The sequence below is a fragment of the Microtus pennsylvanicus genome, chromosome 3 (assembly GCF_037038515.1).
Source record: "Microtus pennsylvanicus isolate mMicPen1 chromosome 3, mMicPen1.hap1, whole genome shotgun sequence".
Taxonomy (NCBI): Eukaryota; Metazoa; Chordata; class Mammalia; order Rodentia; family Cricetidae; genus Microtus; species Microtus pennsylvanicus.
Window position 1 is genome coordinate 82,852,477 of NC_134581.1, and position 11,574 is coordinate 82,864,050.

General features: G+C 38.6%; 1 protein-coding gene and 1 pseudogene across 1 annotated transcript; one reads left to right on the forward strand and one right to left on the reverse strand.

Moving 5' to 3' along the window:
- Nucleotides 1-894: 894 nt before the first annotated feature.
- LOC142847186 (olfactory receptor 8C8-like) lies at nt 895-1,836 on the reverse strand. Its single transcript, XM_075967913.1, has one exon. It carries the CDS (start codon nt 1,834-1,836, stop codon nt 895-897), a length of 942 nt encoding a protein of 313 aa, XP_075824028.1.
- A 1,855-nt stretch (nt 1,837-3,691) lies between these two features.
- LOC142846799 (huntingtin-interacting protein K pseudogene) lies at nt 3,692-4,620 on the forward strand (annotated as a pseudogene).
- Nucleotides 4,621-11,574: the final 6,954 nt, after the last annotated feature.

Here is an 11,574-nt window from a genome sequence, read left to right on the forward strand (position 1 = left end):
TTTCATTAATCACTTCAGAATCTCCAACCCAACACAGAAAATAAAATGTATAATACATGCCAAATAATAAATTGTGTAAAAGTAAAATGTTATACCCATGACTTAAAGATTTCCATTGACAATTTGTAGCTAAAGTGCTAGAATAAGAACCACATCAAATAATTGCTGGAATGTTAATAATTATTTCATTCCCATGATTTTCTTTTCATCTCTTTGAATTAGTATACAGATAATAAAGCATAAAAATAAGGGAAAAACATAAAAATTATACAGAAAAAAAATGAATTAGAAATAAAGCATAGAATGCACACAATTTCATTAGCTAGGAACAAAATGTAATTGTAGGTATGAAGAGGGCTCAGGGGTTAAAAGCTCTTAGCTCTCTTACAAAAGACCTGAGTTCTATTCCCTGCACCTCTTTGGAGGCTCACAGCTGACTGGAACTCCACTACTAGGGAATCTGAAATCCTCTCTATCCCCTCAGACTCCTGTATGCCCATGATAAATATGCACCAGGAACACTTACACACATTAATACATACATTTTAAAATAAGTGCACAATAATTTTTAAAAGAAAAAGTACTAAGAATTTTTATTCTCAGATAATGAAAGGTATACAAATAAAGACAAGGCACATGATTTGATATATAAAATGGACAAACCATCATCTTAAAAACATTGACCCTAAAGAAATCTCATACCCTCATGGTACATATAGAGCAACTCTGCATGGAGGAAAGAAAAATATGTTGTTGCAGTATAAATTATATCAATGCTGATGCAGGATAAAAGAATAAAATAATGGAATAAATATAATGTGCAAAAGACAAGTAAAATATAGAAAAAGCATCAAAGTGGAATGAATGAAGTTAAAGGATGTATCAATGCATAAATTAGCTTGTGATTCTCTTCCAGGTTTTCTTCACAGCAAGTTTGACATCCTTGTTTCTGAGACTGTAAATGAGAGGATTCAACATGGGAACCAAAAATGTATAAAATACTGAGAAAATTTTTCCCTGGCCCACAGTCTCAGCAGATGATGGCTTGACATAAGCAAGCAGCCCAGTTACATAAAAGAGACAAACAGTTATGATATGAGACCCACAAGTGCCTAAGGCTTTGGACCAGCCCTTACCTGATGACATATGAATGATATTGAAAAGGATCATAGCATATGAGATAAAGATAATAAGGCAACATAAAATGATAGCTGTACCCACCACAATGGAATGCACATGCTCATTGACATAGGTGTTACTGCAGGAGAGCCGAAGCAGAGGGAAGATGTCACACATGTAATGGTTGATAATGTTAGAATCACAAAACCTGAGCCTGATCATGAAACCTGTGTGGAACAAAGCACTAACAAGTCCCATCATGTAAGTACCAAATATTAACAGAAAACAGATCTTAGGGGACATAACTACATTGTACAATAGTGGCTGGCAGATGGCCACATAGCGATCATATGCCATGGCTGTCAGCACATAGCTCTCTGAGTTCACAAAAAATAAGAAGAAAAACAGTTGAGTCATACATCCTCTGAAGGAGATAATATTCTTCTCTAAAAGAAAACTCATCAGCATTTTGGGAGTAAAAACAAGTGAATAACAGAAATCAATGAAGGAGAGATTGAAGATAAAAAAGTACATAGGAGTGTGCAGGTTTGAGTTTAGGCAAATGAGATTCATTAAACTCAAGTTTCCCATCACAGTGGCTGTGTAGTTCACCAAAAACAGAATAAATAAGGGAAGCTGGAGCTCAGGTTGGTCTGTCAGGCCCATAAGAATGAACTCAGACACTGAAGAGTTATTTATCACAGTCAGTTGCATCATGTGTGGCATCTGCAAGAGTAAGTGGAGAAAGCAATGTTAACCCATAAACCAAATTTTGCTCCAAGGGAAGAGTTTGTACTGATTTCCAAGCTTGAGTGAGGAACATGGAGTCCTGGGGAATCTCTATCACTTACTTTCCCTACCCTATCACTGAAGAAATATGGGGAATTTTGATTTCTTTGCATTAAGCATCCCTCTTTTTAGTTAATGTTTACTAATGATTAGGACTATAAAGCATTTTACCTACAGTAAAATTTTACTCAGAACTAATTATTTATGTAGCTAGGGATTTTGAAGTAAAAAATCAAGATAAAGATTATTCAGTGCTCACCTTCATTCACTTGCAAACTTCCCTAACATTGGAGTTTATGGTGCCTTCCTCCAAAAAGTGGTCAGAGGTCCAAAGTTCCTAATAATGAATCTGGTAACTGCAATCTGCAGACAATGTTTCTGACTTGTTTGAAGAGGTTTGTTTGAGAAAATGACACAGTTATTGTTTGGGAATTTAAAAAGATTCTTGTCTCATATAAAGAAGAAGATAGCCTTTTTTTAAAAAATAGCTATCCCATATCTCAAGGTCAAGACTTTTGAGAAAAGCTATTAGTAACACAGAAACTTATTCTCTTCTTTGTGATATCCTCCATGTTTTATGAGTCCCTTGAGGGTAGAAATTGTGGGGTCTGTGCAATTGAACTAACACCAGTCCTTTAGAGATTCAACTTTCTACTCAATTTATAATTTTCCAGGAGGAGTATCTAATCCCCAGGGCAGAACTGGGAGTGGTCCCCTTTGTCATTCTCTTCATTAAACTCTGAACAACTATACAAGAGGAAATATCCAGGGAAATTCTCACTTGCAATTTGTAGTTTTCCTACAGCTTCAGTAATAAACCATTGACCAAGGATTAATACTGTACAAAAATCATTGTATGAAGAGGATAAAAGTATGAATAGACTCTCTAGTTAGTACAAATTTATATTAGAACTTTACACTTCCTACCTATGCACCTCTAGACTATGCTTGTTCTTTTTTGTTTGTATCTGTATCCTCTTATGAATAACTGTAAAACAGATTCATAAAAATTGACTTAAGTTTTGGATTAGTAGTAAATTTTTCAGTTATCATGCAGATATTTGTGAGTCCATACTGTGCAAACAATAAATCCAAATACATAAAATAAAAGATCTATCATGTCTTTAGACAATTTATACAATGTATTAAAAGGATACTAGATACAAGTACAGTCCTCACCAGTGGATAAGGAGGTGAGTGACCTGTATCCCAGCCAAGCTGTCCCAGTCCCCAGAGACTGATCCTTAGGGCACACCTCATTACCCTCTCCCTTGCCTATAGCCACGAAAGATCTACCAGAGCACTCCTTAAACCCACATAACCACCCCAGAATCGATTACCTGTCCTGGGCTCCATATGTTTGCCTAGAACTTCAGAAGAAGACATGCTTTACTGGAGGCCAGGCTGTATCTAGGGACCCAAGATACAGTACCTGGTAACGCTCCTTAAAGCTCACCCAACTACCTCAGACTGCACTTCCTCCCCAGATTTCATATTCTAGTCTACAACTTTGAAGAAGACTTTAGCTTTACTGAAGATCAACCTGGATCTAGACACCCAAAGTAACAAAAACGGCAGTAGAGACACACTACTGTACCAGAAAACTTACCAGTTACAAATTTGGACATTTAGGCCAAAGGACCATAGAGGAAACAAAAATGAAAAAACAAAACACCATTCCATGAAGAATTAATGCAGGAATCAATACCTAGACTTACAATCACCCCAAATCCAGATGTTTAAACATCAGTGTAAAACCACACTCAATAACCAAAAAGGCAATATGCCGTCACTAGAACCCAGGTATCTTACCACAGAAAGACCTTAACAATCCTACACAACCAAAGCACAAGAAGATGACCTTAAAATAACTTTATGAAGATGATAGAGATACTTAAAGAGAAAATGAAAAAAAAAATCTTTTAAAGAAATTTAGGAAAAGACAAAGAAAAATTGGAGGAAATAAAAAAAAATTCTATGAGGCCACAGTCACCCTGATGCGTAAAAGACAGAAAGAATCAATAAAGAAAGAGAATTATGGCCTGACTTCACTCATAAACATTGATACAAAAATACTCAACAAAATACAAACTGAATCTAAGGACACATGAAAAAAAAAATCATCTATCGTGATGAGTAGGCTTCATTCCAGATATGCAGGGATGTTTCAACATATGAAATTTGTCAACATTCTCCACCATAAAAACAAATTGAAAGAAGAGCTTGCATAATCATCGCATGAGAAGATGAAAAATCCACCTCCCCTTCATGATAAAAGTCTTGTAGTGGGACCGAGGGAGATGTGGAGCTGGAGTTAGAGACCGAGACCAGCGGCCCAGAGTGGCTTTCCGAGAAGCCAAGGAAGCATGATAGTGGTGCTGCTGACTTGGAGCGGGTCACCGACTATGCGGAGGAGAAGGAGATCCCAAGTTAGAATCTGAAGACCGCTATGTCCGTCATTGGAGACAGACGGTCCAGGGAGCAAAAGGCAAAACAGGAGCCGGGAAAAGGAACTGGCGAAGGTCACGATCAAGAAGGAAGATCTGGAGTTGATAAAGACAGAGATGGAGATCTCTCGAGCAGCAGCAGAAAGGAGCTTGCGGGAACACACGGGCAACATTGTGGAGGCTCTTATTGCCCTAACCAACTAATAATGTGCATTTTCAGACATTCTGGACTGATTACTAAAGTAAAGTGTTTTGTTATTCTGTCAAAAAAAAAGTCTTGTAGTGATCAGGGACACAAGAAACATACCTAAACATAATAAAAGCAATATACAATAAACTAACTGCCAATATCAAATTGGCAAACTTACAAAGCAATCTTACTAAAATCAGGAACAAGACAAAGCTATCCATTCTCTCCATATCTATTTAACATAGTGCTTGATGTTATAACACAAGAATAAGAAGAAAAAAGGAGATAAAGGGAATACAAATTGGAAAAAATTCAAACTTTTGCTATTTGCAGATGATATGATAGTATAAATAAACAACCTCAACAATTCCACCAGAAAACTTCTACAGCTTATAGATAACTTTAGTCAAGTTACTGGATGAAGGATTAACTCAAAAAATATCAGTAGTACCCCTAAATACAAATGATAAATAGACTGAGGAAGAAATACGAGAAATAGCCTTCATAATAGCCACAAATAACAATATCTTGGTGTAACTCTAACCAAGCAAGTGAAAGTCCTGTATGAGAAGAACCTCAAGTCTTTGAAAAAAGACATTAGAGACGTCAGACGATGGGAAGATGCCCCATGCTCATGGATCAGTAGAGTTAGCATAGTAAAAATGACATCTTACCAAAAGCAATCTACAAATTCAATGCAATCCCCATCAAAAATCCAATAAAAGTCTTTACAGACCTTGGAAGAACAATACTTAATTTCATATGGAAAAACAAAAAACCCAGAACAGCTAAAACAATTATGAACAATAAAAGAACTTCTGGAGCTTTCACCATCCCCAATTTCAAGATCTACTACTGAGCCATAGTATTAAAAACATGATGGTATTGGCATAGAAACAGACAGACAGATTTATGAAATGTAATTGAAGATCCACATATAAATCCACATACCTATGAACACCTGAATTTTGAAAAAGAAGTCAAATTTATACAATGAAAAAATAAAGTATCTCCAATAAATGGTGCTGGAAAAAGTGTATCTTGGCATATATATTTATATCAATCATCCTGCACAAATCTCACTTCTGAGTGGACCAAAGACCTCAACATAAATCCAATTACATTTAACCTGATAAAACAGAAAGTGAGAAATAGTCGTTAATACATTGGCAAAAAAAGACAACTTCTTGAATTAAACACCAATAGTGAAGACACTAAGATGTATAATTAATAAATGGGCTCTCCTGAAACTGAAAACTTCTGTAAAGCAAAGGAAACTGTCAATAGAACAAAATGACAGCTTACAAAAAGGGGAAAGAGCTTCCCCAACTCTACATTTGACTGATTTCCAAAATATTTATTAAAAAACTCAAGAACCTAGACATCGTAGAGCATATACTTTTGTTGTATGATAAGGCCTCTCTTGGGTATATTCCCAAGAGTGGTATTGCTGGGTCCAGGGGTAAGTTGATCCCGAATTTCCTGAGAAACCGCCATACTGCCTTCCAAAGTGGTTGCACAAGTTTGCATTCCCACCAGCAATGGATGAGTGTACCCCTTTCTCCACAACCTCTCCAACAAAGGCTATCATTGGTATTTTTGATTTTAGCCATTCTGACAGGTGTAAGATGGTATCTTAAAGTTGTCTTGATTTGCATTTCCCTGATCGCTAAGGAAGTTGAGCCTAGACAGATTGGATGCTCAACTTACTAGACCTGGATGGAGGTGGGGGTTCCTTGGACTTCCCACAGGACAGGGAACCCTGATTGCTTTTCGGGCTGGGGGGAGACTTAATTGGGGGAGGGGGAGGGAAATGGGAGGCGGTGGCGGGGAAGAGACAGAAATCTTTAATAAATAAAAAAAATGGCAAAAAAAAAGAACCTAGACATCAAAAAAATCAAATGATCCAATTAAAACTGGGGCACAGATCTAACCAGAGAATTCTCAACAGAAGAATCTCAATGACTAAGAAACATTTAAAGAAATGTTCAACATTGTTAGCCATTACGGAAATGCCAATCAAAACAACTCTTAAGATTTTGTCTTGCACCAGACAAAATGGAAATGGCTAAGATCAAAATAACAAATGACAGTTTATGGTGGAGAGGATGTATAGCAAAGACAACACTTCTCCATTGCAAGTGGAAGTACAAACTTGTGCAGCACTTTGGAAAAAAGCAAGGAGGGCCTAAAAGGAGAACACTTGGATCTCCCCAGGAAAGAGAAATAAAAGAGATCTTTTGGGTAGACTGAGGGCATGTGGGGATGGGAATATGAAGCATCAGGTTGGTGGGGGGGGGGTGGATTGGGAGAGTTCTAAAAGAGCTGACTGGAAAAGGGGACCTGTCACAGGGTCCATAAAGAAACCTGGTTTAGAAGAAACTCACAGTAATCTACAAGGATGATACCAGCTAATATTCTGAGCAACAGTGGATATGTAGCCTAAAGTGTCCATCTTCTGTGACCATGTTACACTTCCAGTGGAGGGATTTGACATCAACTAGTCACATAACCTCTAAAGTCTGTGATGCTTATGGGATGTACTGATGTAAGGGGTCATAGAGATTGTGGCAATGGCTGATTCATGGCTGGTCCAGTCTGAGATCCATGCCATGAGGATAAGTCCACTCCTGACGCTGCCAAGAGTACGAGGACCCACAGGCTGAATATCTCAGAGACCAAGAATAAAAACCAAACATTATTGGAGGAAGAAAGTCAACATAATTATACCTAATGATGATATTCTGCTATACTCATAGAATGTTGACTACCCCAATTGTCATCAGAGAGCCTTCATCTGATGGAAACAGATACAGAGACGCACAATCAAACATTAGGTAGAGTTGAGGGAATCCTACTGAAGAGAGGGAGGAAGGATTGTACGGGCCAGAGAGGTCAAGGACATCGCAAGAAAACCCTCTGAAACAACTAACCAGGACTTAGAGGAGCTCATTAAATCTGAACTGACAATCAGAGAGCCTGCATGGGACAAACTAGACCCTTTATGTCTATGTGACAATTGTGTAGCTTGGTCTACTTGTGGGACTTCTAACAGTGGGATCAGGGCCTGTTACCAACTCTTTGACTTTTGGGACCCTATTCCTCATACTGGATGTCCTTGCCAAGCCATAATACAAGGGGAGGTACTTAGTCATATTGCAACTTGATAACCATACTTTTTTGATATCCATGGCATATCTGCCACTTTCTAAACTTAAACAGAAGAGGGGTAGATTGAGGGAAGTAGAGGGGAGAGGGAATGGAAGAAAAGAGGAAGAGCAAACTGTGGTTGGAATATAAAATAAATAAATATATTTAATTAAAAATAGAAAATTACTAGAGGCATTAAAATACACCAGGGTTTGCCCCCTTGTACTGTTCACATTCTTATTAAGATAGTGTTTCTTGTCTTGACAAATGTGGAGAAACTAAATTCCATAATGTACTATTGTTCTGTGTATTAAAGGCAAAACAGAATCTTAGTACCCTACCATCTGTGCTACGTACTTCTCCTCCACTGTAGACATCAATTACAGACATCAACTGTAGTCTTTAATATCTCTACACCTATTATCAAAGGTACATTGCATAGAAATGGAAAACTATTGGGGAAGAACATTCATTATCTTCAGTTGTGTGCCCACTGGAAAATCTAGCAGGCAAAACACATGATTATATCCCAGTTCGGCTCATGAAACACATGCATAATATGGTGACTCCTAACTGCCTTTGCATGAAATATGATCTTAAATAATGATCTCAATAATACATCACAATTCATATATAATTCCCATCCTAAGATCCATAAAAGCTCACTGGACAGGACAGTATTACTCTTGGAACCCATTCACTCTTAGGAGTCTTTCTAACTTTTTCTTGATCAGTCTACATTCACTCTGTTCGTTTCTTGTCTGCGTTTCTTTATTCATCTTTGACATAAGGTGATGAACTAGAAGTCACTAGATCATGGTGACTTTGGTGACCATTGAGCATCCTAGCTCACTGATTTAAACTTGCAGTCCTGAAAATGTTTCCTTATAACATTTCTATAATTATCAATGAAACCAATAGCTATCTAATCTACCCAGGGTAAGTTTTACACTTGGCAATATGAAGCTGAGGTTATTCCATTGTATTTGATGGCCTGGAGCTTCTTTCTTCCTATTTCATTGTGTGAATTCACAAATTAATGTGTCAACTCGCTTGATCAATAAAAACAATTTTAACAGTTGGGAATTTCTGTAGACCTGAAAAATAATGCTATAAATATTTCACACGAGGAGGGGGAAGGGAGAAGGGAAGAAAAGGAGAGAAAGAGAGAGAGAGAGAGAGACAGAGACAGAGACAGAGACAGAGAAGGAGGAAGGGGGAAGTGGGGAGAAAGGAAGAAACTGCTTCTCAGAGAAGAAGACAGGAAAAGATAGAAAGCTCAGGTCTGAAGCTGAAGATCAGCCTGCCCGAGATTTGGGGGAGAGGGTGGGCGTGGCTTGTCTCTTAAAGAGACCAAACAATCATTACAGTGGTCCCTGTTTTCCTGGTGTCCTTGACCCTTTGGCTCCTATAATCTTTCTTTTCCTACTTCTTAGGGGTTACTCAAGCTCTGATTAATGTTTCACTGAGGGTTTCTATAGCAGCTCTCATAGGTAACAGAGGAAGCCTTTCTGATGATGATTGGGATAGGCACTGATCTAAGAACATAGTAGAATATCATTAGGAATCATTTAATTGATTTTTTTCTTTTCTTTTTTTCTTTGTCAGTTGTATTCGGTTCTATATTAGGTATCTGGCCCATCGGGTTTCCAGTTCCTGGTCATTCAGACAGTTTCATGTGTGGGCTCCATTGTGTGGCATGGGTCTCAATTTAGATCAGTCATTTTCCCCTTGACCAGAGGACATAGAGTTGAAACTTACTTTTATTCCTTCAAGGTTATTGTCTGTTTCTGCCTCAAACAAAGGTCCCACCTAGGTTTAGAACAGAGAGTTCTGCACGCTCAAGGTTATTATCAACATGTATGGCTGAGGTTTTCCCATGGCTTTTGAGGACCAGGAGCTTCTTTCTATTTTCTTATTTTTGTTTGTTTATTTATTTATTAAAGATTTCTGCCTCATCCACGCAACCACCTCCCATTTCCCTCCTCCGCCGCCAACCCCCCCCCTCATCAGCCCTGAGAGCAGTCAGAGTTCCCTGCCCTGTGGGAAGTCCAAGGATCATCCACCTCCTTCCAGGTCTAGTAAGGTGAGCATACAAACAGCCTAGGCTCCCACAAAGCCAGTACGTGGAGTAGGATCAAAACCCACTGCCATTGTTCTTGAGTTCTCAGTAGTCGTCATTGTCCACTATGTTGGGCGAGTCGGTTTTGTCCCATGTTTTTTCAGACCCAGTCCAGCTGGCCTTGGTGAGTTCCCAATAGAACATCCCCATTGTCCCAGTATGTGAGTGCACCCCTCGCGGTTCTGAGTTCCTTGCTCATGCTCTCTCTCCTTCTGGTCCTAATTTGGACCTTGGGATTTCAGTCTGGTGCTCCGATGTGGGACTCATTCTCTGTCTCCTTTCATCGCCTGATGAAGGTTAATATCCAGGAGGATGACTATATGTTTTTCTTTGGGTTCACTTTCTTATTTAGCTTCTCTAGGATCACAAATTATAGGCTCAATATCCTTTGTTTATGGGAGAAACCAATTATGAGTGAGTACATCCCATGTTCCTCTTTTTGGGTCTGGCTTACCTCACTGGGGATATTGTTTTCTATTTCTGTCCATTTGCATGCAAAATTCAAGAAGTCCTTGCTTTTTACTGCTGAGTAGTACTCTAATATGTATATATTCCATACTCTCTTCATCCATTCTTCCATTGAAGGGCAACTAGGTTGTTTCCAGGTTCTGGCTATTACAAACAATGCTGCTATGAACATAGTTGAGCATATACTTTTGTTGTATGATAGGGCATCTCTTGGGTATATTCCTAAGAGTGGTATTGCTGGGTCCAGGGGTAGGTTGATCCCGAATTTCCTGAGAAACCACCACACTGATTTCCAGAGTGGTTGCACAAGATTGCATTCCCACCAGCAATGGATGAATGTACCCCTTACTCCACAACCTCTCCAGCAAAGGCTATCATTGGTGTTTTTGACTTTAGCCATTCTGACAGGTGTAAGATGGTATCTTAAAGTGGTCTTGATTTGCATTTCCCTGATCACTAAGGAAGTTGAGCATGATCTTAAGTGTCTTTTGGCCATTTGAACTTCTTCTTTTGAGAAATCTCTGTTCAGCTCAGTGCCCCATTTTATAATTGGGTTGATTAGCCTTTTACGGTCTAGTTTCTTGAGTTCTTTATATATGTTGGAGATCAGACCTTTGTCAGTTGCCGGGTTGGTGAACATATTCTTCCAGTCAGTGGGTTGCCTTTTTGTCTTAGTGACAGTGTCCTTTGCTTTGCAGAAGCTTCTCGGTTTCAGGAGGTCCCATTTATTCAATGATGCCCTTAATGTGTGTGCTGCTGGAGTTATACGTAGGAAGTGGTCTCCTGTGCCCAAGTGTTGTAGGGTACTTCCCACTTTCTCTTCTATCAGGTTTTCTGTGTTCAGACTGATATTGAGGTCTTTAATCCACTTGGACTTGAGTTTTGTGAATGGTGATAGATATGGATCTATTTTCATTCTTCTACAGATTGACATCCAGTTATGCCAACACAATTTGTTGAAGATGCTCTCTTTTTTCCATTGTATACTTTTAGATCCTTTATCGAAAATCAGGTGTTCACAGGTTGTGGGTTCAAGTCTGGGTCTTCTATTCGATTCCATTGGTTGACTTCTCTCGTTTTATGCCAAACCAAGCTGTTTTCAATACTGTAGCTCTGAAATAGAGTTTGATGTCAGGGATGGCAATGCCTCCAGACGACCCTTTATTGTATAAGATTGTTTTGGCTATCCTGGGTTTTTTGTTTTTCCATTGTCTTCTCCAGATCTGTGAAGAATTTTGATGGGATAATATGGGGATTGCATTGAATCTATAGATTGCTTTTGGTAGAAT